The 26,560-nt window shown below is 44.5% G+C and overlaps 1 protein-coding gene across 1 annotated transcript in view; it reads right to left on the reverse strand.

The window, feature by feature from the left end:
• Nucleotides 1–26,560, reverse strand: part of STK32B (serine/threonine kinase 32B) — a 383,198-nt gene that overhangs the window by 279,488 nt on the left and 77,150 nt on the right. The window contains exon 2 of the mRNA XM_052642065.1: nt 9,426–9,481. Coding sequence (XP_052498025.1) covers nt 9,426–9,481 — 56 coding nt within the window. The remainder of the gene's footprint in view (nt 1–9,425; nt 9,482–26,560) is intronic.

Here is a 26,560-nt window from a genome sequence, read left to right on the forward strand (position 1 = left end):
CTTTTTCTGCCCTGGATCAGTCAGTTCAGTTCAGTTCAGTCACTCAGTCATGTCTGATTCTTTGCGACCCCATGGACTGCAGCACACCAGGCTTCCCTGTCCATCACCAACTCCTGGAGTTTTCTCAAACTCACATCCATCATGTCAGTGATGCCATCCAACCATCTCATCCTCTGTCGGCCCCTTCTGCTCCTGCCCCTAGTCCCTCCCAGCATCAGGGTCTGTCCTGGGTGGGGCAAGCCAAAAGTGCAGGAGAGGTGATGCTGCTTAAACCAGCCGTCCCTCAGTGACGGACAGGGGGCTATACATACAAGCATCAGCTTCTCTGACCCTTGGCTGCCTTCAAGGCACCCTCCACTCGGAGGTCCCACATGGGGGTGAGTCCCTGTGCCTGAGAAAAACAGCCAGCAACTCTTGCAGATCTGTTTTCTTACACACATCACTCATGACAGGATGACAAGAAGTCTTTCACCTCCGACTCCGTGGAAGGATTCTGAATGGTTCTGTTTGGGTCACACAGCCACTCCTTGGACCAAGCACTGGTCTAGGAACATGGCCCAAGTGGCTTGGCACAACCACATCACATGGCCATCTCAGACGGTTAGTGGGGCACCACAGGGACTGACATGTCCACATGAGGTGGAGGAGGTATCTTCCCAAGAAAAGAGATGCCATGGTGATAAGAAAGAGATGTGAAAAGCATGCTGGACAGTCGAAAACAACAGCCTTTAGAGTCCACTGATTCACCATTCCCTTTTCTTTTTACAAATGAGAAAACTAAGCTTAAGACTGGTTAATTCACTATCTCAGGTAAGCACAACTAAAGCATATCAGAGTCAGCCTGCTTCCCAGATCTAAAGTGTTTCCACTGAGATATGTAGAAATTCATCTGCCATGCCTCAACTGTCCTAGAATTTACTCATAAAAGTGTTATAAAACTCTTCAGTAAATTCTTGCTAAAACCAATGGATCGCTTGCAGCTGTTTACTTTGGTACTTCACTGGGGAAGCACAATCTACTCCCCACATGAAAGTCAAATAAGATTTCTGCAAATTCACATGTGCTTTTTCCTGATAACCAAGGCTACTGTCGTACTTGAACAATGAAATGTCTTTCTTGAAAACTCTTAATAAATGCCAGCTATCAAAACCCACCAAAGGCTGAAAGCAAAGCCAAAGTACCCATTCAATAGTAGAAGGGTGGTTTTCCTCATCCTAGCCCAGCACAGTTCCACCTTGAGTCTCATAATAGTCACGTAGGCTGATCTACATTGACATGAAAGGCAGTAGTTATTTGGTATTTTGACCAGAACAGAGCTTTGTTTGATTGCCTTGAAGCAACCTCATCCTGAATACTGGACGTTTGTGTACATTCTACATGAATTTGGGTGTCATCAAGAAATTGCCACAACCTAAGAGTGACTTAAAAATAGAGTCTCCTCTAGAAAGCTTGCATTTTTCTTCAGAACACTCACTATTACCAAAGCTTGAATATATTTATGCTCTGAACCACAGGTTCTGAGAACCAAGCCAGCAGCCAAATAGCAGCACAGATGAAGACAGAAAAGGACAAGAAAACTTTCAGGATATAATCAAGTAATAACTCATGAGGGCCCAGGCTAACAGATCTGACCGTACTGACAGGAAAGGGTGCAAGGGGCTCGGGGCCAAGATCACCACTGACTCGAGGGTAAAATGATACACTTCTACGTGGTGTCAATTGTGTTGTGGATTAAGGGAGTTGCTTCAAGTTTTCTTCAGCCACAAAATGCTCAACATTAGGATAACCGACAACAGAAAGCAATGATTTAACAGAATTTTTAAAATGTTTTTTGTTGTTGTTGCTGAAGTTCAGCCCTCCCCATGGGACTATAGGCAAACTTTCTAAATTCCCTGGATCATAACTCTTCTTCTAAGAAATCTAGAGAAGAACCTCAAACACAGCACATAAACTCTGTCCACCTTTCTGGCTGACCCCTAAAAATCACATGTCTAGGGCAGACTGCAAGCAGTACAGAGCAGAAGAAAAAAAGAAAGGGACTGAGACTTGTGTGCACGCCCAAGAAGAGAGTATAAATTCAACCAAAGTAACTTCTTGTTAAAAATATATTTTCAAAGAAATACAACACAATCCAAGGTCTATACAACATAACATTCACGATATCCAGGATGCAAGCCCAAATTACTCAGCATATAAAGAACCAGAAAAATGTGACCCATCCTTAATTAAGGTGAATCTTAAGATGACCCAGATGTTGGAAATAGAATAAAGGATATGAAAACAGCTCTTAAGACTAAGACTAAGCTGCATGGTATAAAGGGCAATATGGCGGAATAAATGAAAATATGGGAAATCTAAGAAAAGAAAAACTGTTTGCTTTTAATCTAGAAGTTATGCCTAGGAATATCATAGTCAAACTGCTGAAAGTCAAAGATTAAAGGAAAATCTTGAAAAGAAAGAGACGGATGTGACGTATTACTGCTGCTGCTGCTGCTGCTAAGTCGCTTCAGTCGTGTCCGACTCTGTGCGACCCCATAGACGGCAGCCCACCAGGCTCCCCCATCCCTGGGATTCTCCAGGCAAGAACACTGGAGTGGGTTGCCATTTCCTTCTCCAATGCATGAAAGTGAAAAGTGAAAGTGAAGTCGCTCAGTCGTGTCTGACTCTTAGCAACCCCATGGACTGCAGCCTACCAGGCTCCTCCATCCATGGGATTTTCCAGGCAAGAGTACTGGAATGGGGTGCCATTGCCCTCTCCGGACATATTACTATCAGATAATAATGATTCAGCTTAATGGCCTCCCAGCAGAAAGCACAGAGGTCATTCAGCTGACAATGGCACAAAATCTTTAAAGCAATAAAGAAAAAGCTGTCAACCCAATAATCTGTATCCAGTAGAAATAGTCCTCAAGAAAGGTGAAATAAATGCATTTCAGTTCAGTTCAGTTCAGTCACTCAGTTGTGTCTGACTCTTTGCGATTCCACGAATTACAGCATGCTAGGCCTCCCTGTCCATCACCAACTCCTGGAGTTTACTCAAACTCATGTCCATTGAGTCAGTGATACCGTCCAACCATCTCATCCTCTGTTGTCCCCTTCTCCTCCTGCCCTCAATCTTTCCCAGCATCAGGGTCTTTTCAAATGAGTCAGCTCTTCACATCAGGTGGCCAAAGTATTGGAGTTTCAGATAAAAAAAAATTAAGAGAATGCATTGATTGGAGATCTGTGCCACATAAAATACTAAAGGCTACCAGAGGGAAATTCATACCTTCATGAAAGGTATGAGTAATTATTAAGGGCTATTTTCCTTCTAATTTTTTAAAGGCCAAAAAAACCCCACATTTTAAAATATATATTATATATTTTACATATACATTATATATGTATATATTTATATATACTTAAAACAACAAACTATAATATTGTATTGGAGATTTATGATTTATAAACTATAACACATATGACAACTATAGTATAAGAGTTGATAGGTGTGGTAAATAGATCTATACAGTTGCCAGGTTTTTAGATATTATGTGAAGTATAAAATATTAACTCTAAGCAGATTGAAATAAACTGTGAGGTGAAAGTTTCTCAGTCATGTCCAACTTTGCAACCCCATGGACTATACAGTCCATGGAATTCTCCAGGCCAGAATACTGAAGTAGGTAGCCTTTCCTGTCTCCAGGGGATCTTCCCAACCCAGGGATCGAACCCAGGTCTCCCACATTGCACGCAGATTCTTTACCACCTGAGTCACAAGGGAAGCCCTGAGGATATGTATTATAATCCCTAGAGCAGTAATTTTAAAACAAGGAAGTATGGCTGTGAAGTCATGAGATAAATGGAGATTCCAAATCTTCAGTTAATTTAAAACAAAACAGGAAAAGAGTAACCAAAGAACAAAAGTGAGAACAAGAACAAATAAAACCATGCTAAGCCTAATTGAAATCAAGTTAATAACCACATTTACTGTGAATAGACTAAAAGGTAGAGATTGCCAGACAGATTTAAAAAGAAGCAAGTGGGACAGAACCTGCCTGGCAATGCAGGAGATGTGAACGATGCAGGTTCAATCCCTGGGTTGGGAAGATCCCTGGAGAAGGGAATGGCAACCCACTCCAGTATTCTTGCCTGGAGAATCCCATGACAGGGGAGACTGACATGACAGGGGTTACAGTCCATAGGGCTGCCAAGAGTTGGGCACAACTGAAGCAACTTAGCAAGCATGCACACAAGACCTAACTATATGATATGCTCAAGGGATTAATGTCAAATATAAAGACCCAGATAGAATGAAAGAAAATGCATGGAAAAATATATGCCATGTAGGCCAGAATAACTATATGAATTTCAGAGAAAATAAGCTTCAAAAAAAAAGATTATTAGCAGAGATAGAAAAGAACATTTCACAATGATAAAAAGATCAATCCATCATGAGGTCATAACAACTATAAATCTGTATGGACCTAATAACAGACCTTCAAAGCGTCAGAAGGAAAACTGACAGAATTAAAGGAAGAAGAAACAACTCTAGGATCAGAGTTGGAGATTTTGTACAACTGGCTCAGAAATGGATAAAACAACTAGGTTGTTACAGTCAGTGAAGACGGAGACCAAGGAAGGGTGTGGTTCAGGATGGTGGTGTAGGAAGGTCCTGGACTCATCTCCTTTCATGGACACAATAAATTTACAACTACACATGGAAAAAACCCCTATGAGAATGACCTGAAAACTAGCTTAACAGCTTCTCCACAATAAAGGATAAAAAAGCCACATTGAGATGGGAAGGAGAACCAGAGATGTGATCTCACACACACAAAAAAAAACACTCCACCCCCCTAGCCTGGTGACCTGAAATTGGGAGAGGGCTCACAAATAGGAAACTTCACTCCAAAGAGCCAGGTGTTTGTGCCCACATCAGGCATCCCAGCCCTCGGAACTTGCACTGGTAAGGAGAGCCTCCAAAATGTCTGTCTTTTAAACCCAGCAGGAGTTACATCTGGAAGAATATAGGGCTATAGGGAACAGAGAACTCATAAAGGGCTTGCATGATGATTCACTCATCTTGGACCCAGTGCAAAAGCAACAAACAGGCCTAGGTTTAGAACATATGTGAAGGAGATTCATTTACTATCCTTAAAGCTCTGCTGGAGGGGCAGGAATCTGTTGGGAGTCTTCCTGGTGCCATTCTTATCCTCTCCCTTCCTAGCACCAGTGTTCTTGCCTCATCCTCATGCCGCTTATCAGCCCTGCCAGAGCCCATAGGCACATGCAGGCCATACAGGGGATGCTCCTTGAGCATCCGTCCCTGCTGTGCAGGGGGAATTGTGTTTTGGTGCCCCACGGGTCTGAGACAATCAGAGAGACTATTCTTGGAAGGCCCCCATACTCTAGTCACTGTACAGAAAATCGACTGAGATGTAGCCCATCTTCCTGTGAAAAAAGCCTATTTACTGGTCTTGGAGCTTCAGCCCGAGGGACAGGCTTCCAGTTTTCCATACATTTAGAGGCTATGGAAGTGGTCTAGGGGATGTCCTCTCTGTGTATTCCCTTGAACTCACTGCAGCTCCCTGGAAACTCCCAGTGAAAGAGAAAGTTAGTTGCACAGTTGTGTCCAATTCTGCGATCCCATGGACTGTAGCCTTCCTGGCTCCTCTGTCCATGGAATTCTCCAGGCAAGAGTACTGGAGTGGGCTGCCATTTCCTTCCCCAGGAGATCTTCTAGATCCAGGGATCGAACCCAGGTCTCCTGCATTGCAGGCAGATTCTTTACCAACTGAGCCTCCAGAGAAGCCCAGAAATGAGATCACTCATCTGGAGCCCTGATTTTTGCAGCTGTCACCAATGAGTTACATGTAGATCATCTGATGTGAAGGCCAGTGAGGTTTACAGTTGCAGTTCTATATTACTGTATATATTGGCAGACCTTAAAATGTGTGGCCTGCAAGTCCAGCTTCTAATCAGCCTGAAACTAAGGGCTAACTGAAATTCTCTGGAACACTAACAGGTCTTTGCACACCTTCAACAACTGGGAACTATGAAGAATAAGTCAGAGAGCTAAGATAATCACAAACATTTAAGAGATAATCAAGAGCTAGGGCAAGGTTAAGCAATAACCTTGATCTCCTTCATAAGGCCAGTATTTCAAGACTGGCAGAGATAGCTGCTTCACGTAATATTAGACACAAACACAGAGAGTCAAGCAAAATGAGGAGAGAAAGGAATATATTTCAAACAAAAGGAAAAGATAACTACCAGTTTAAAAACCCATAATGAAATGGAGATAAGCAGTTTAGCTGAAACAGAATTCAAAATATTTGTCATAAAGATGCTCACTGAACTTGGGAGAATGGATAAACAAAGACAGTACTTCACCAGAGATAGAAAATATAAGAAAGCGTCAAATCAGTTCAGTTCAGTCACTCAGTCATGCCTGACTCTGCGACCCCGTGGACTGCAACACACCAGGCTTCCCTGTCCATCACCAATGCCAGGAGCTTGCTCAAACTCATGTCCATTGAGTCGGTGATGCCATGCAACCATCTTATCCTCTGTCGTTCCCTTCTCCTGCCTTCAATCTATCCCAGCATCAGGCTCTTTTCCAATGAGTCAGTTCTTTGCATCAGGTGGCCAAAGTATTTGAGTTTCAACTTCAGCATCAGTCTTTTCAATGAATATTCAGGAATGATTTCCTTTAGGATGGACTGGCTGGATCTCCTCCTGGAGATTGGCTGAGTCTCCTCCAAGGGACTCCCAAGAGTCTTCTCCAACACCATAGTTAAAAAGCATCAATTCTTTGGCACTCAGCTTTCTTAATAGTCCAATTCTCACATCCATACATGAGTACTGGAAAAACAAAAGCTTTGGCTAGATGGACCTTTGTTGGCAAAGTAATGTCTCTGCTTTTCAATATGCTGTCTACATTTGTCATAGCTTTTCTTCCGTGAGTAAGCGTCTTTTAATTTCATGGCTGCAATCACCATCTGCAGTGATTTTGGAGCCCAGAAAAATAAAGTCTGTCACTGTTTCCACTGTTTCCCCATCTATTTGCCATGAAGTGATGTAACCAGATGCCCTGATCTTAGTTTTCTGAATGCTGAGCTTTAAGCCAGCTTTTGACTCTTCTCTTTCACTTTCATCAAGAGGATCTTTAGTTCTTCACTTTCTGCCTTAAGGGTGGTGTCATCTGCATATTTGAGGTCATTGATATTTCTCCCAGCAATCTTGATTCCAGCTTGTGCTTCTTCCAGCCTGGCATTTCTCATGATGTACTCTGCATACAGGTTAAATAAGCAGGGTGACAGTATACAGCCTTGACGTACTCCTTTCCCAATTTGGAACCAGTCTGTTGTTCCATGTCCAGTGCTAACTGTTGCTTCTTGACCTACATACAGATTTCTCAGGAGGCAGGTCAGGTGGTCTGGTATTCTCATCTCTTTAAGAATTTTCCACAGTTTGTTGTGATCCACACAGTCAAACGCTTTGGCACGGTCAATAAAAAGCAGAAGTAGATGTTTTTGTGGAATTTTCTTGTTTTTTCGATGATCCAACAGATGTTGGCAATTTGATCTCTGGTTCCTCTGCCTTTTCTAAAACCAGCTTGAACATCTGGAAGTGTTTGAGCATTACTTTGCTAGTGTGTAAGATGAGTGCAATTGTGTGGTAGTTTGAGCATTCTTTGGCATTGCCTTTCTTTGGGATTGGGATGAAAACTGACTTTTTCCAGTCCTGTGGCCACTGCTGAGTTTTCCAAATTTGCTGGCATATTGAATGCAGCACTTTCGTAGCATCATCTTTTAGGATTTGAAATAGTTCAACTGGAATTCCATCACCTACACTAGTTTTGTTTGTAGTGATGCTTCCTAAGGCATCAGGAAGCTTCAATAAGCCTCTTATCCTTCTCCATTAGAGGGCAGACAGAATGAAAACCACAATTACAGAAAACTAACCAATCTGATCACATGGACCACAGCCTTGTCTAACTCAATGAAACTATGAGCCGTGACGTGTGTAAGGCCACCCAAGATGGACGGGTCATGGTGGAGAGTTCTGACAAAACATGGTCCACTGGAGAAGGGAATGGCAAATCACTTCAGTATTCTTTCCATGAGAACCCCATGAACAGTATGAAAAGGCTTCGCTGGTAATATTACCAAATGCCCAAAGGTTTAATACTTATATTTCTCAGACTCTTCCTAAAAATTGTGGAGGAGGGAACATTCCCAAACTCATTTTTCAAGGTCAGCATTACCCTGATGCCAAAACCAAACAAGGATCACACAAAAAAAGAAAATTATAGGCCAATATACCTGATGAACATACCTGCAAAGAATCATCAACAAAGTATTAGCAAACTGAATTCAACAAATATTAAAAGGATCATGCACCCTGTTCAAGTGGGATTTATTGCAGGGCTGCAAAGATGATTCAACATCCAGATATCAATCAGCATGATATACCACATTAACAGAATGATGGCTAAAAATCACCTGATCATCTCAATAGAGGCAGAAAAAGCTTTTGACAAAATTCAACATTCATTTATGATAAAAACTCTCAACAGAGTGAGTATAAAAGAAATATACTTCAATATAATAAAAGGCCATGTATGACAAACCCAAAACTACCATCATACTCAAGAGCGCAGAGGTGAAAGTTTTTCCTTTTAGGTCAAGAACAAGACAAGAATGCCCATTCTTGCCACTTTTATTCAACACAGATTAAATCTTGAGGATATTACGCCAAATGAAATAAACCAGTCACAGAAAGATAAATACTGCATGATTCCATGTATATGCGGTATCTAAAATAGTCAAATTCATAGATGTAAGACTGGAATGCTGGTTGCCAGGGGCTAAGGGGATGAGGCAATGGGGAATTACTATCTAATGGGCATAAAGTTTCAGTCAAGCAGGATGAATAAGCTCTAGAGATCAGCAGTACAGTGTTCTCTGTATAGCCAACAATTATACATATATTGTACACTTAAAAATTTAAGCAAGCAGATCTCATGTTAAGTCTGCTTTCCACAATAACTTTTTAAATAAAATGCCTACATTGAAGGGAAAAGTTGCTGTTGGCCATCACCTAAATTTGTGGGGTTTTTTCCACTTTCCTTATTTAGATTCTCAAAGAACAAATAGCATTAGCAACCTTGAAATAATTACCATTGTAATTCACCTAAAGCAGGGCAGCCGTGGTAATTTAATTTTCAGAATGAAATTACAGCGTATCCAAAGGAAACTATTCAGACTTCCTTTCACATATCAAATTCGGCAAATTCAAATCTTTCCGTCAAACAGGAAATTCCCAGCGCCCAGCAATCAACACAAAAACAAACACACAAACACGCACATAAACATAAATCCAGTGGTCAGAACTTTTATATTTTATTGATGAAAACTTTAAAAACCCACCATTCTTACCTTTCCAAAACTGCCTTTACCAATGGCCCGCAGAATCTGAAAATGGTCAAAGTTGACTGTAAGAGAAAAAGAGACGAACAAGTTAGATGTGTCAATCCTTGCACTGATTCTTAAAATGTCTTCGCCTGAATATCTAACCGTTTATTTCCAGTGGCTCCTGGTTTACTGCATCGCTTGCCATAACAGCACTCCACCACTGAATGGCTGCTTTGCATTTTCCACCCCCCCAGCCCCAACACATATATTTGGCAATTAACACCTCCCTAGTGTATATAAAGGAGGACAGACATCTTTTGGGCCAGAGGGAAGGGATAACAGAGGAAAACTTGGATACTTGGATTACCATATTCTTGTACCCTGTTCCCTTTGGCAAGATGACTTCACTTCTCGTCTCTGTCTTGTCCACCAAGCACTATTACCTTACACATTCAGACATCAGCTCACCTGTCTCAGTGTCCAAGGACGAATCCTGCCCCCATTATGAAACCTCTGGACCACCAAGTGACATGACTACATCTTTCCTGCTCGCGTATCTCACCTCTGGTATCATGAGCCAGACGGAGGAGGACAATGATTTCAAACCCTGCACTGCCCTGTCTCCAACCCGCTCCAGTATTCTTGCCTGGAGAATCCCACGGACAGAGGAGCCTGGCGGGCTCTATTCCATAGGGTCATAAAGAGTCGGACATGACTGAAGCAACTTAGCAAGCATTGCCCTGTCTCGTGTCTCTGTTTCACCGTGCTTCTGGATGGGGCTCCCCATTCTTGCGGTCTATTGCTTTATTCCAGTATGGCTTATACCTCATCCCCACAGCACAACATCAGCAAAGGATGGCCATACCACCCGAGCCAACGGACAGCTTTCTGTCCCCCTTTTACTTGGCCACTCTCTCCCTTTTGAAACATCTGCTTGTCTTCTATGGAAGTACACCTTCTCAATATTCCATGTCATGCACCAGTTCTTTTGCACGTTCATCCTTTACCTCCCATCCATTAAACACTGGATTCCATCAAACCTCCATCCTCCAGCCTTCCTCCCCTCACTGGCTCCAAGGGCTTCCATCACCCCCTAACGGCCAATGACTTTCCAGGCTGTGTGTACAGATTGATGCCAACCCCACTGTGACTCCTGGAGGCTTCAGAGTTACCCTGAACCATTTCAAAGGATCCAAAACAAAACCTAGGAGAGGGTGTGGAGAAAAGGGAACCCTCCTACACTGTTGGTGTGAATGCAGATTGGTGCAGCCACTATGGAGGTCAGTGTGGAGATTTCTCAAAAGACTAAAAATAGAGTTGTCATATGATCCATCAACTCCACTCTTGGGCATATATCCAGAAAAACTATATTCAAAAGGATACATGCACCCTAGTGTCCACAGCAGAACTATTTACAATGCCCAAGACATGGAAGCAATCTAAATGTCCATCAACAAATGAATGGATAAAGAAGATATGGTACATATAATACCATGAAATATTACTCAGCCATTTTTAAAAAGCAAAATAATTCTATCTGCAGCAACATGGATTGACCTTGAGGTCATAAGAAGTAACTCAGATGAAGAAAGACAAATGTTATACGATATTCACTTATGTGTATTCCCTTTGGGATTAACAGATACACACTACTATATATAAAATAGATAAACAACAAGAACCTACTGTATTACACAGGGAACTATATTCAGTATCTTGTAATAACCTCTAATAGAAAATTATATATATATATATATACACACATACACGCACATATATATGGACTGGTGGTTGCCAAGGGGGAGGCAGGTGAGAGGGATGGATTTGGAGTTTGGGATTGCTGCTGCTGCTAAGTCACTTCAGTCGTGTCCGACTCTGTGCGACCCCACAGACGGCAGCCCACCAGGCTCCCCCGTCCCTGGGATTCTCCAGGCAAGAACACTGGAGTGGGTTGCCATTTCCTTCTCCAATGCATGAAAGTGAAAAGTGAAAGTGAAGTCGCTCAGTCGTGTCCGACCCTCAGCGACCCCATGGACTGCAGCCTTCCAGGCTCCTCTGTTCATGGGATTTTCCAGGCAAGAGTACTGGAGTGGGGTGCCATTGCCTTCTCCGGGAGTTTGGGATTAGCAGATGCAAACTAGTGTAGAGAGGACTGATAAACAGCCAGGTCCTACTGTAGAGCACAGGGAACTATATTCAGTATCCTGTGATAAACCATAATGGGAAAGAATATGAAAAAGAATGTGTATGCATATATATGGCTGAATATAAAACCGAATCACTTTGCTACACACCTGAAACTAACACAATATTGTAACTCAACCATTTGTCATTGTTGTTCAGTCACTAAGTCATGTCCAGCTCTTTACAGTCCCTTGGACTGCAGCATGCCGGGCTATCTGTCCTCCACTATCCCTCCACTGTCCTCCACTATCTCCTGGAGTTTGCTCAAATTCATGTCCATTCAGTAAGTGATGCTATCTAACCACTGCATCCTCTGATAATCCTAAAGGAAGTCAACCCTGAATATTCATTGGAAGGACTGATGCTGAAGCTGAAGCTCCAAATCAACCATACATCAATTTAAAAAAAAAGAAAGAAAGCAGGCCTAGGTTGAGTGGTTCAACATTCATTTGACCTCATAAGCTCAAAGCCTGGAACTCATCCCTGAACCCTCTCTTTCTCAACTCCACACCTAATCCTTCACTAGGTGAAGTCCATTTCACCTCTTCACTGTCTCTCCCATCTGTCTACCCTATGGTCACCCTCTGGTCTAACCCACAGCGTTTCTTGCCTGGACAAACCACAGTAGTCTTCCAACATCGTCTCTCGGGAAGGGGGTCTTGCTCATCCTCTGCTTATACTCCTCCAAAGCCCCCCTCCATTGCTTTCAGGGAAAGGGGAAAATTCCTCCCTGTGGCCACCAGGCTACACAGTTGGGTCCTGCCACTTTTGTTTCACCTCCCATCCCCACACCCACTGAGCTCCAGACACAAGAGCTTTCTTTCTGTGCTCTCCGAGCAGCCATTCCTTATGGCTTTAATGCTCTTTTCTGGGCCCTACACTTGTTAATTCTGCTTCCTCTTCATTCTTCCACATCCAGAGAAGGCTGCCCTCACCCTCCAGAGTCTGCTCTCTTTGTTATACAGTCTCACAGCATCCTAGGACTTTCCCCCAAAAGTCATCACTCTATATTATTTTATTTTTAAAATGTATTTATTTGTGGGCTGCACCACACAGCTTGTGGGATCTCAATTCCAGGATCAGGGATCGAACTGGGGCCACACCAGTGAAATCCCTGAAAAAAGAAAAAGTAGAATAGGTAGACTTTTTTTTTTTTTTTTTTGTGGGGGCCATGCTGCAGGGCATAAGGGTTTCCCTGGTGGCTCAGACAGTAAAGCGTCTGCCTGCAATGCGGGAGACCCAGGTTCGATCCCTGGGTCGGGAAGATCCCCTGGAGAAGGGAATGGCAACCCACTCCAGTACCCTTGCCTGGAAAATTCCACGGACAGAGGAGCCTGGTAGGCTACAGTCCATGGGGTCGCAAAGAGTTGGACCCGACTGAGCAACTTCACTTTCACGCTGCAGGGCATGCAAGATCTCAGTCTCAGCCAGGGATTGAACCCTCGCTCCCTGCAGCAGAAGCTCAGAGTCTTTAACCACTAGACCACCAAGGAAGTCCCACTGTGTATTACTTTACACGCACCTGATTAAGATCACTGATCTAGCATTAGACTCCAAGTTCCATGAGGTCAAAGGCCATGTTTGTTTTTCTACGGTGTCCCCACAGCTAGTAGGGCATTAGAACACAGTCATATTTAACAAATATTCATCAATTAAAGGGATAATTGAAAGCAGATCTCCATATTCATAGTGCCAAATGCAATCCCTAGTACATAATGAGCGTTTGGTAAATATTTCTGAATTAGATTGAATTACAGCCAGTTTCCAATAACTAGGAAAGACATGCTATTTACCAAAGATGAAGTGAACTGATTAGTTCACTACATTATGGGGGCAAGGATGGGAGGAGGTGAACGAATACAATTAGCTCCCTATGTATTCAACTTAATACCATGGAGGATAATTACGTTGAATTGTGTCCCTGCCAAGCCAAAGTCAGAATTCAGTGTGCCATCTAACACCTAACGTGTTTAGTATAGAGAGACAAGGTTAATGCTTAACTTAGCAAAACATGGGTTCTTTGACCTAGATTGGCTTCCTTTGTAAATAACTTGCCAGGAAAAGAAATTCTTATTTTTTCCTCTTCCCCACTCACCAGAGCTCAAAGGAAGAGAGAAAAGTGAGGAAATTGGCCTGCATGTGTGATGTGACCAGCAGCGAGCTAGGATATGTACATATATTATCAAGCGCTCCCAAGGCCCCAGGAGGTATTTGCCACCTGCCCCCAGTTAGCAGTAAACCTGCCCGCTTCCCTGAAGGCTCCACACTGCTTTGTGCGGCCATGTGTGTGCTGTTGCTTCACCTGCTTGCAAAGCCATTCTTCCAACACTCTTCATTTCAAGGAATACTCCTACCTGGCCTTCGACACACAACACATGCTCATGAAAGAAAGAAAAGTGACTTGTTCCCCACTCCCAACAAATCACTTTCTTCTTAGTGCAATCTCAGAACCTCCTGCAGACATCTGTCCAGGGATCAGGAAACCCCAGCCTCAAGTCAGACTGCTTAGGTCCATAACTCAACTCTGCCAAATGGCCTTGGATGACTTGGCCTCTATGTGTCTCACTTACCCCATCTGTAAAATGGGACCAACAGTGCCTAACTTCCATAAGAGCATAGAATAGTGCCTGGCACACAGCAACTTCCCTACAAGACTTAGCTGTTTGTGCTGGGGATGAACAATCCTGCTCTGCTGGGTTCTCCCAGGAGGGATATTTCACTGGACATTTGTGGCCTCTGGCCCCATCAAAGGTGGTGGGAGTTGTCCAGCAGTAAACTGGGAGAGGAATTGCACTGGTGCATTTCTGCTTGCCCTGCGCTCTCTCTGGAATGGCTAACTTTGGGAAGTAAGGCTTCCCTCTGTTGCTTCTTGTCAGAAGCGTTTCAGAGCCGGGCACCATGTAAGGGAGTTCTACAGGGTACTGAGTCGATGCTAAACAGGTGGGTGAGCTTGGCTAATGCTGGCTAATTCTTCAGAATCAGGGGTCCTTGCTGCTGCCCTCCTAGGTCCCATTCCTCAATCCCATCTAGATCCCTTCTAGAGGTAAGGCTTGGTTCTCCACTGGCCTCCTCTTTAGTCTTGAAAATAAAGGGAAGGAGCTTTAATTAATAATGAGCAACCCGGCAAATGCCTAAAACTACTGCTTCCCTGGTGGCTCAGACAGTAAAGAATCTGCCTGCAATGCAGGAGACTTGGGTTCAACCCCTGGGTCAGGAAGATCCCCTGGAGAAGGAAATGGCAACCCACTCCAGTGTTCTTGCCTCGAGAATTCCATGGACAGAGGAGGCTGGCAGGCTACAGTCCAAGGGGCTGCAAAGTCGGACCTGACAAAGCGACTAACAGACTGCTTTAGAAATTAGCATCATAATATTGCAAATAAGCTCACTCATCCACATCCTCATGAAGTGTGTACTCATGGGTGTGGCAGCGGGGATCTAAAATAAGGTGCAGGGCAAACAGGTACCTATTTCATGTTTATTTGCTTATTGGTCTAGATTGGATTTAACTGATTGAGCATATGACCTGGGTTTTCCATTTATTTGGCAACCCTCTGACCTGATATACATATACTTACATAAAAGTGACTCCATGTATACACTGTGAATAAGGGAAGGGTTACACTTGGCTGATAAGCAGATTGAAATGGTTGTAATCAGCGAGTCCCAAGCCAAAGATGGATCCTAGAAATTGCATTCTCACCTAGGGCTGTTGGCCCAGAGCAAGAGGAGTTGGATGGTGGGTGTGAGAGGGGTGATAAGTGGGTTTCTCAAGGTGACAATCTTGTCCTGGTTTGCCCAGAACTTCCCTGGTCCTAGCACTGAAGGCCCTGCATCCCTGGGAACCCTGCAGTCCTGGGAAAACTGAAAGAGCTGATGACCTATAGGTTTCTAGATCATCAAACTGTCCCACCTGAAGCAGTCATGAGCACTGCCAGAGTTGGCCAGGGGAACGAGCAGGTGAATTCTTGAAAAGCAGTGTCTGTTTGGACTTTCCAACACTCAGAAAGGACTAGAGTTGCCAAGGGTAATGCTGTAATAAGTGCACTGTGAAAGCAGAAATGGATAGCACTTTGCCAGCCAGAGGCAAAGCCAAGAGGTGCCAGTGACCTCACCTAAAAACACAATCGCAGAGACACCTGCCTGGAGGGCTGTCACATGGATGATGAAACGACACAGGAGCCATGAAGTAATGAGTTGCCCGCCCTGCCAGGCCCAACTTGCCCTTTCTCTTTGACCAGGAAGCCTCAGGTCTGTTAGGAAGCAGTGTGGCTAGCCCCAAGCAGTGAATCACAGTTGATCGAATCCAGTGAGTTCATCAAGATTCCCTGGAGGCTTGTTAAGATAGATCATGGGCCCCCTTCTGAATTTCTGGGCAGGGGCCAGAGACATTGCATTTCCCAAGTTGAAAGTTCTTAGATGATGCTGACTGTCCACTGGACACTTCTGTTCCCTATAGTCCTAGACACTCATGTAGCTGACGGTGACTTCATGACAGGTCCAGTCAATGAGATCTAAGCCGATTACCAGTGGCATTCCTGGAAAAGCGTATTTTCCTGATGAAAAGGGACAGTTATAGCTGGAGTGGTTCTTGAACCTGCCCACTCTTCCTCCATGAATAAGGATAGGATGTCTGGAGCTACGCCAGCCATCTTGTGACTATGAGACAACAAACACAAGCAGAAGGCCAAGATATGGACACAGAAGCCACTCCTATTGTTGAGCTTCTGAAGCTATCTGAAGTCCACCTACCTCTGGACTTATATTAGAAAAAAATACACAACTGTCTTATTTGTTCAAGTCACTATGAGTCAGATTTGCTACTACTAGAAGCCAGAAGCATTCTTCTCTAATATACAAAGACAGTCACACAGTAGGAGCTTAGTAAATGCTATTTTATTGTTGAATTTCCAGCCTCATTGTGATTTTTCTGAATGGCAGAAGAACAACCATTGTTTGGGGTATAAACAGAGGGGCCAACCTACCTGAATTTGAATTCTGGCTCCATCATGCACCAGCTGGGTGACCTTGGCAAAGTCACTTAACCTCTCTGTGTCTCAGTCTCTTCACTTACAAAATGAGTCAACTAAAATACCCATCTAGGGTTGTCACTGGCTTCTTTGCAGGTGGCGCTAGTGGTAAAGAATGTGGCTGTCAATGCAGGAGATGAAAGAGATGCACGTGTGATCCCTGCATTGGGAAGATGCCCTGGAGAAGGAAATAGCAACCCACTCCAGTATTCTTGCCTAGAAAATTCTATGGACAGAGGAACCTGGTGGGCTACAGTCCACGGGGTCACAGAGTCAGACACAACTAAGCACACACGCACACATGCGCACACATGCTCACACATGCACACACGCACACACACTGGGTTGTCATTAATATTAAATGAATCAGTGGAGGTAAAGTATTTAGAATAATGCTGGGTCAGAAGTAATGCCTATTGATATTAAGTATCATTATCATTATTATTCTGTATCACTAGTTTTTCCCCACTTTTCACCTTTATGACACAACACTAGTTTGATTAACTCATGACCAAACACTGCAGGGGTGATAAAGCAAGAACTGTATTAGTGCCTATTAACTACTGATGGTAATAATCACACTGAGTAAATTTGGTTGTTCTATCTTATGAGCCAGCGGGTTCTTTTCTCATTTCTATCAGCCCAATTATTTCTAATTAATTTCATAGCACTCTTTCAACATGCAATATTCATGAAGAAGCTTATTCTAAGAGCCAAGTGTGAATTTTTTAAGATGGCTAGTTACTCTTTAAATAATCGCTAATGGTAAGTAAACCCCAAGCAATATCCTGTAAAAATACATCAAGCAAAGACAGTGAGTAAATGTCTCCTTTTCTGTCTCCCTAAAAAGCTGAAACTCTGGAGTTCATTCATTTTACCAGTGCACTTGGGCTGATCATGTATGTGTAGGAAATTTCACTCCCTATGTCAGTGATGATTTCTGACATCATTTTAAAAATTGAAGATCTGCCAGAACGGGCTCTATGATGTCCCTTGACAACAGGACAACAGTCTTCTCTAAGTCACCACTATCCATGCCTGCCCAGTTTAGGCATCTCTGTTTCCTGCCTGATCCCATCAGTATTTGAGGTTTTGGTCACTGGACTGTACTAGAAAAGAACCTATCAGATGGGGGAGATGGTAAGGTGCAGAGGTTGAAGGGAGGGCTTGATGTTCCTCACTGCTAGCTTTAAACCTAAACCCACCATTTTTGCCATTGTGAACCTGAGGAAATAAATTAACTTCCCCAGCCTCAATTTTCCCATCAGGAAGATGAGGGTAGCAACACCTACCTCCCCAAGTCAGGGTGAGGGCCATAGGCAGTGAAAGCTGAAGGCTGAGTCTATAAATGGAGGTCACAGTGAACAGTATCAACACAAACCCTACAGCAGCTGTGAACCCTGAGCCTGGCCACTTAGCATCTCACAATCTGTTTATTCACCTCTCAAATAGGGTCATCTTTCAGTTCAGTCACTCAGTCGTGTCCGACTCTTTGTGAGCCCATGGACTGCAGCACGCCAGGCTTCCCTTCCATCACCAACTCCCAGAGCTTGCTTAAACTCGCATCCATCGAGTCAGTGACACCATCCATCCATCTCATCCTCTGTCATCCCCTTCCTCCTCCTGCCTTCAATCTTTCCCAGCATCAGGGTCTTTCCCAGTGAATCAGTTCTTCGCATCAGGTGGCCAAAGTATTCGAGTTTCAGCTTCAGCATCAGTCCTTCCAATGAATATTCAGGACTGATTTCCTTTAGGATGGACTGGCTGGATCTCCTTGCAGTCCAAGGGACTCTCAAGAGTCTTCTCCAGCACCACAGTTCAAAAGCATCAATTCTTCAGTGCTCAGTTTTCTTTATAGTCCAAACTCAGTTTTCTCTCACATCCAAGCATGACTACTGGAAAAACCATAGGTTTGACTAAACGGACCTTTGCTGGCCAAGTAATGTCTCTGCTTTTTAATATGCTGTCTAGGTTGGTCATACCCCACTCCAGTACTCTTGCCTGGAAAATCCCATGGACGGAGGAGCCTGGTAGGCTGCAGTCCATGGGGTCACTGAGAGTTGGACACGACTCAGTGACTTCACTTTCACTTTTCACTTTCATGCATTGGAGAAGGAAATGCAACCCACTCCAGTGTTCTTGCCTGGAGAATCCCAGGGACAGTGGAGCCTGGTGGGCTGCCGTCTATGGGGTCACACAGAGTCAGACATGACTGAAGCGACTTAGCAGCAGCAGCAGCAGCAGCAGGTTGGTCATAGCTTTTCTTCCAAGGAGCAAGCGTCTTTTAATTTCGTGGCTGCAGTCATCATCTGCAATGATTCTGGGTCATCTCTGGGGGCCTATCATCCTGCTGACCCCACCAGAGAGAGGCATAAACAGTGACTATGTTGGGAGGAGAACAGGTGGTTCAGGGCAGGCCTTTAAAAGGAGAGAACAATCGAGCAGATCCTCGAAAAAGGCCATGCAAATATCCAGGGGATGGTTACTGCAGGCAGAGTGAAGAGCAAGTGCTGAGGCCCTCTGCAGGAATATGCATGGCGCTCGGCAAGAACAGCAGGCAGGCAAGGATGGCTGGAGTGCAACTGGAGAGGGAGAGTAAGCAGGAGACCTGGGGTCTGAAGGGCGGTCAGGAGCTGGCCACACAGGGGCAGTGTAACAGCTCTAGGAGTTTTTTTCTAAACATGGTGCGAAAGCACTAGAGAGTCCTGAGTAGAGAAAATAAAAAACTACAGTTGGATGATGCTGGTTTAAGCTATTTGGATATAAGCATATTTAGGTGTGATCTCAGGGAAACAAAACAGCCACATGATTGTAATTAAGGATGTGGAATCCCAGCACAATTATGTTATAGTTGGCTAAATAAATTAATCAGAAAAGATGAAGCGGGCACAAGGATTTTGGGGCCAGTAAAACTTCTCTGTGTGATACCATAATAATGGTACATGTCATGATACATTTGTCCAAGTTCACAGAATGTGCAACAAGAGTGAACCCTAATGAAGACTATGGACTTTGGGCGACACTGATGTGTCAGTTTCATTGGTTCACTGCTTGTAACAAAAGTATGGCTATGGTGGGGGAGGTGATAATGAGGGAGGCTGTGCATGGGAGGTGGCAGAGACATATGGGAAGTCTCTGTACCTTCCCCTCAATTTTGCTACAAACCTTGAAAGGCTCTAAAAGAAAACAGTCTCAAATTAAAAAAAAAAAAAAGAGGGTGACCAGCCAGCAGCCCAGGAAAGGGAGAAGCAACGTAAGCGTGTAGAAGAGTTGGTCCGGTTTGTCCACATGGGGGAAGCAGGGACAGGGCAGTCTCGTTATGAAATTCAGGTCTCCTCTCACATCTGTGTCTATGGCTTGCTTATCCTGATGGGAGGAGGGGGCCTCAGAGGTGACAGGGCTCTGCTCACAAGGAGTTCAGGCCTGGCAGGGAACACGGCTGGATTCTGCAGACACCTAAGCAGGCACCTAAGCTGATGCAGTAGCTGTTAGGACTAAGGTCATGGAGAGGGACTCCCTCCATCCGGTGGGGACAACCAGGGAAAATTTTGAAAAGCAGAAAACCTTGAGTGTGGGTTTGAGGAATAACAAGAGTTCTCCAGGGGGTGAGGATAAGAAGTAGGGATTCCAAGAAAAGTTACAAGGAAAACAAACACCCAGAGGCATGAAACAGCAGGATGAGTTCTTGGAACAGGAGGACTGGGTTATGAGCATAAAGGCATGAGTAGGGTGGGGATGAAAGCAGGAGAAGATGGGGACAACAGGGAATGAGATGGCTGGGTGGCATCACCAACTCAATGGACATGAGTTTGAGCAAGCTCCGGGAGATGGTGAAGGACAGGGAAGCCTGGCGTGCTGCAGTCCATGGGCTCACAAAGAGTCAGATATGATGGAGTGACTGAACAACGGGGTGGGGTTAGGAGGGTTAACCCACCAGATCACTAAACATCTCTTCAGGGTAAGGATGCATCTGGCCTCCACAGGGGCTTTTTAGGAAAAGCACTGCCCAAGGGGATCCTGTCCCTTTATTTGTCAAGCCACTGAGTCCCTGGGATTCAGCCTCTTTCTGGTAGAATCAGAGCTCTGATTCTGGTAGAGTAGAACCAGCTGTGGGACAGGAAGGCTTTAGTTATTTCCAGCTGTGCAACCGTAGACAAAAAGTGATGTCTATGCCAGATGTCACACAATGATTCAAAGAGAAATCCTGTATGACTTGGTTGTTGTTGTTCAGTCCCTAAGTTGTGTCCCTCTTTGTGACCTCATGGACTACTGAACACCAGGCTCCTCTGTCCTTCACGATCTCTTGGAGTTTGCTCAAACTCATGTCCACTGAGTCAGTGATGCTGGTCCACCGAGTCGGTGATGCCATCCAACTGTCTCATCCTCTGTTAATCTCTTCTCCTTCTGCTTTCAATCTTTCACAGCATCAGGGTCTTTTCTGATGAGTTAGCTCTATCACATCAGGTGGCCAAAGTACTGGAGTTTCAGCTTCAGCATCAGTCCTTCCAATGAATATTCAGGGTTGATTTCCGTTAGAATTGACTGGTTTGATCTCCTTGCAGTCCAAGGGACTCTCAAGAGTCTTCTCCAACACCACAGTTCAAAAGCATTAATTCTTCATCTCTCAGCTTTGTTTATGGTCCAACTCTGATATGTGTACATGACTACTGGAAAAACCATAGCTTTGACTATATGGACCTAGAGCATGACCATTTCTCCTGGAAACCAAGCTCTCAATTTCCTGATTTCTGACAAAGGAGCAAAAACAGTTTAATGGAGGAAGGACAGTGTTTCAATAAGTGGCACTGGAACAACTGGACACCCATGGGCAAGGAAATGACCCTCGACTGAAGTCAAGGCTAGAGTCTTTGGCAGGGGGCAGGGTCAGTTCACTGGTGAACTGACTGGGAACAGGAGACAGCCCTGCTGTGAGGTCTGAGGAAGAGCTCGCACTGCCTGGACATAGATCTGCAGACACTTTGAAGTTGAAAAGTTTGGGACAAGGATTTAAAGGGCTGCCGCTTTCACTGTGAAAGAGAAATCAGACTCCTTGATGAGGGCAAATGGGGATGATGGACATAGAAGTTCAAGAGAAGGTAAGAGAGAGAAAGCCAGGGATGGCACCCTGGATGGCCCCAGAACCCAAACAGACCCATGTGGCCCAACAGCTTCAGAAAAGCCACATTGGGCCAGGCAGTAGGACAGTCAGCTCAGCACCTGCCTTGGTCCCAGGCCTGCCCATCACTCTTGCCTGCCATCAAATGCTGCTACAGCAGCCCCCACCCCCAGTGACCTCTACCTCTAGCAAGGTCCTCCAACTCTGGATTCTCACATCTGACCTTCAGAGTTTAGGGGCAGAAGCCCGTCCCACGTACCTCCAAGTCCCCAGTATCCAGCACAGGGCCTGTTCTCTTCAGAGGAAGGGCCTGTATTGGTTTTCCATGCTGTGTAATATCACATTTATAGCAGCTTAAGATAACATCCACTCATTAGCCCACAGCTCTGCAGTTCAGAAATCTGAGTGAAAGCAAGTAGGTTCTCTGCTTTGGGTCTCACAAGGCCAAAATCAAGGTGTTGGCCACGCTGTTCTTATTGGAACTTCTGGGGGAAGAATCAGCATCCTAACTCATCAAGGTTGTTGGCAGGATTCAGTTCCTCATGGTTGTAGGATGGTGGTCCCGTCTCTTTCCTGGCTGTGAACCGGGAGTTTTCTAAGCATCTGGGAGCTCCTAATATCACCTCAAATGCTTCTTACACACCTGCCCTCCTTTACTGTCCTTTCTGTAACCAGTTGGAGAAATCTCTCTGCTTTTAGAGGGCTCCTATGATTAGGTTTGATGCACTTAGATAAGCTCCTTCTCGCAGTACATGGCATACTCAAAGGAGTGGAGTGGGGGCCAGGATGCTTTGTGGGGGCCATCTTAAAACTCTGCCTCCTATAGGGGCAAATAATGATGAGTTCATTACTGTGAACTGATAAAGACTGGGGATGGCCCCTAAAATACACACACATGTACACACACACACACACACACACACACACACACACCCATACATGCATGTGGGGACACACACACAATTTTTTTCCCTTACTAGCCTAATGCAAAACAGAATAATGAGATGAGAAGCCTCACTGAAATGCTTTATACCATGGCTTGTGGCGTCCCTTTGGGGTTAAGAAGATCTGTTTATTTTGTATTTCCTTCCTGACCTTCATGGAGATCTGATTCTATTTTAGCCCTGGGGCAGAACAAACCAAACTGGGTCCCAGTCATCCAGGCTCTGCCCAAGTGGAGGAAAGCCCTGGAGGTGGGGGGGGGGGGTGGGCAGAGAGGGCACTGGTCACCCTTTCTGATGGTTCCAGGTGGCTCCAGAGCTCAGAAAGCACTGATGGCTTTTAAGGAGAGTTGGGATTATACAGCTTTTGGCAACCACAGTGAAATCTTTTGCAGCCTAGATATCTGAGGAGCTCAAAGATTTTAGGATGTTTTCTCTGTGAGAAAGCCAGGTTCCATAATTCAAAGAAGGGTTTGATTTCCGAGTGGATGGGCTAAACAGAAGCTCCCCGGCCTACGGACTGGAGGGATAATGACATTTTGGCAGAAGCATGGCATAAGAGAACATCTTCTTGAGGAGGCAAAGTGTGGGTTTACCTTATCTGTCTCCTCCCCACTCCTGGGAAAATTAAACAAGATCACACACAGAAAGGTTTAAGGCCAGAGCCCAACACATACTAGGTGATCAATAAATGGTAGTAGGATGATGGGGATGATGACATGATTGATGTTATGGGCTGAACTAGCTGTGAAAAGAAGGGAAGTAAAAGCAAAGGAGAAAAGAAAAGATGTACCCAGCTGAATGCAGAGTTCTAAAGAATAGCAAGGAGAGATAAGAATGCCTTCCTCAGCAATCAATGCAAAGAAATAGAGGAAACAATCGAATGGGAAAGACTAGAGATCTCTTTAAGAAAATTAGAGATAACAAGAGAACATTTCATGCAAAGATGGGCTCAATAAAGGACAGAAATGGTAGGGACCTATCAGAAGCAGAAGATATTAAGAAGAGGTGGCAAGAATACACAGAAGAACTATACAAAAAACATCTTCATGACCCAGATAATCATGGTGATGTGATCACTCATCTAGAGCCAGACATCCTGGAATGTGAAGTCAAGTGGGCCTTAGGAAGCATCACTACAAACAAAGCTAGTGGAGGTGATGGAATTCCAGTTGAGCTATTTCAAATCCTGAAAGATGATGCTGTGCCAGCAAATTTAGAAAACTCAGCAGAGGCCACAGGACTGGAAAAGGTCAGTTTTCATTCCAATCCCAAAGAAAGGCAATGCCAAAGAATGCTCAAACTACTGTACAATTGCACTCACCTCACACGCTAGTAAAGTAATGCTTAAAATTCTCCAACCAGGCTTCAGCAATATATGAACCATGAACTTCCAGATGTTCAAGCTGGTTTTAGAAAAGGCAGAGGAACCAGAGATCAAATTGCCAACATCTGCTGGATCATGGAAAAAGTGAGAGAGTTCCAGAAAAACATCTATTTCTTCTTTATTGACTATGCCAAAGCATTTGACTATGTGGATCACAATAAACTGTGGAAATTTTTTAAAGAGATGGGAATACCAGACCACCTGACCTGCCTCTTGAGAAACCTATATGCAGGTCAGGAAGCAACAGCTAGAACTGGACATGGAAAAACAGACTGGTTCCAAATAGGAAAAGAAGTATGTTCAAGGCTGTATATTGTTACCCTGCTTATTTAACTTATATGCAGAGTACATCATGAGAAACGCTGGACTGGAGGAAGCACAAGCTGGAATCAAGATTGCCAGAAGAAATATCAATAACCTCAGATAAGCAGATGACACTACCCTTATGGCAGAAAGTGAAGAACTAAAGAGCCTCTTGATGAAAGTGAAAGAGGAGAGTGAAAAAGTTGGCTTAAAGCCCAACATCCAGATAACTAATATCATGGCATCCGGTCCCATCACTTCATGGCAGATAGATGGGGAAACAGTGGAAAGAGTGTCAGACTTTATTTTCTGGGCTCCAAAATCACTGCAGATGGTGATTGCAGCCATGAAATTGAAAGACGCTTACTCCTTGGAAGAAAAGTTATGACCAACCTAGATAGCATATTCAAAAGCAGAGACATTACTTTGTCAACAAAGGTCCATCTAGTCAAGGCTATGGTTTTTCCAGTAGTCATGTATGGATGTGAAAGTTGGACTGTGAAGAAAGCTGAGCACTGAAGAATTGATGCTTTTAAACTGTGGTGTTGGAGAAGACTCTTGAGAGTCCCTTGGACTGCAAGGAGATCCAACCAGTCCATCCTAAAGGACATCAGTCCTGGGTGTTCATTGGAAGGACTGTATTGAAGCTAAAACTCCGATACTTTGGCCACCTGATGCAAAGAGCTGATTCATTTGAAAAGACTCTGATGTTGGGAAAGATTGAGGGCAGGAGAAGGGGATGACAGAGGTAAGATGGTTGGATTGCATCACCAACTCAATGGACATGGGTTTGGGTGGACTCCTGGAGTTGGTGATGGACAGGGAGGCCTGGTGTGCTGTGGTTCATAGGGTCACAAAGAGTCGGACATAACTGAGAGACTGAACTGAACTGACCTTGCCCCCCTAGGATTAACATGCTGAAGTCCCTGGAACCTCAGATGTGACTTAACTGGAGAAACGGTTTTCAGAGATGAAGGGAAAATAAGGTCACTGAAAGTGTTAATTGGTCAGTCATGTCTGACTCTTTGTGACCTGCAGGAACTGTAGCCCCCCAGGCTCCTCTATCCATGGGATTCTCCAGGCAAGTATACTGGAGTGGGTTGCCATGTCCTTCTCCAAGGGATATTCTTGACCTGGGGATTGAACCCGGGTCTTCTGCATTGATGGTAGATTCTTTACTCTCTGAGCCACCAGAAGCCCAAAATAAGGTCACTAGGGTACATTCAGAAAATGAAGATCATGGCATCTGGTCCCATCACTTCATGGCAAATAGATGGGGAAACAGTGGAAACAGTGGCAGACTTTATTTGGGGGGGCTCCAAAATCACTGCAGATGGTGACTGCAGCCATGAAATTAAAAGACGCTTACTCCTTGGAAGAAAAATTATGACCAACCTAGATAGCATATTCAAAAGCAGAGACATTACTTTGCCGACTAAGGTCCGTCTAGTCAAGGCTATGGTTTTTCCAGTGGTCATATATGGATGTGAGAGTTGGACTGTGAAGAAAGCTGAGCACTGAAGAATTGATGCTTTTGAGCTGTGGAGTTGGAGAAGACTCCTGAGAGTCCCTTGGACTGCAACGAGATCCAACCAGTCCATTCTGAAGATCAGCCCTGGGATTTCTTTGGAAGGAATGATGCTAAAGCTGAAGCTCCAGTACTTTGGCCACCTCATGCGAAGAGTTGACTCATTGGAAAGACTCTGATGCTGGGAGGGATTGGGGGCAGGAGGAGAAGGGGACGACAAAGGATGAGATGGCTGGATGGCATCACTGACTCGATGGATGTGAGTCTGAGTGATCTCCGGGAGTTGGTGATGGACAGGGAGGCCTGGCGTGCTGCGATTCATGGGGTCGCAAAGAATCGGACACGATTAAGCAACTGAACTGAACTGAACTGAGGGTAGGTTTTAATCCAATATGACTGATACTCTTTTAAGAAGAATAGATTAGGACACAGACATGCACAGAAGGGAGACCACGTGAGGACCCAGAGAAAAAGGTACCCACAGAAGGAACCAACGCTGCTGACTCACTGATCTCAGATTTTTCAGCCTCCAGGACAGTGTGGACATAAATGACGATAGTTTAAGGCCCCCAGTCCATGGTGCTTTGTTATGGCGGCCTGAGCAGACTCATACAATAATGATGATGGTGTTGATAATTATTAGAAAAGCACAGGGCTGTGAGACATGAGGGAC

The sequence above is a fragment of the Budorcas taxicolor genome, chromosome 6 (genome assembly GCF_023091745.1).
Source record: "Budorcas taxicolor isolate Tak-1 chromosome 6, Takin1.1, whole genome shotgun sequence".
Classification (NCBI taxonomy): domain Eukaryota; kingdom Metazoa; phylum Chordata; class Mammalia; order Artiodactyla; family Bovidae; genus Budorcas; species Budorcas taxicolor.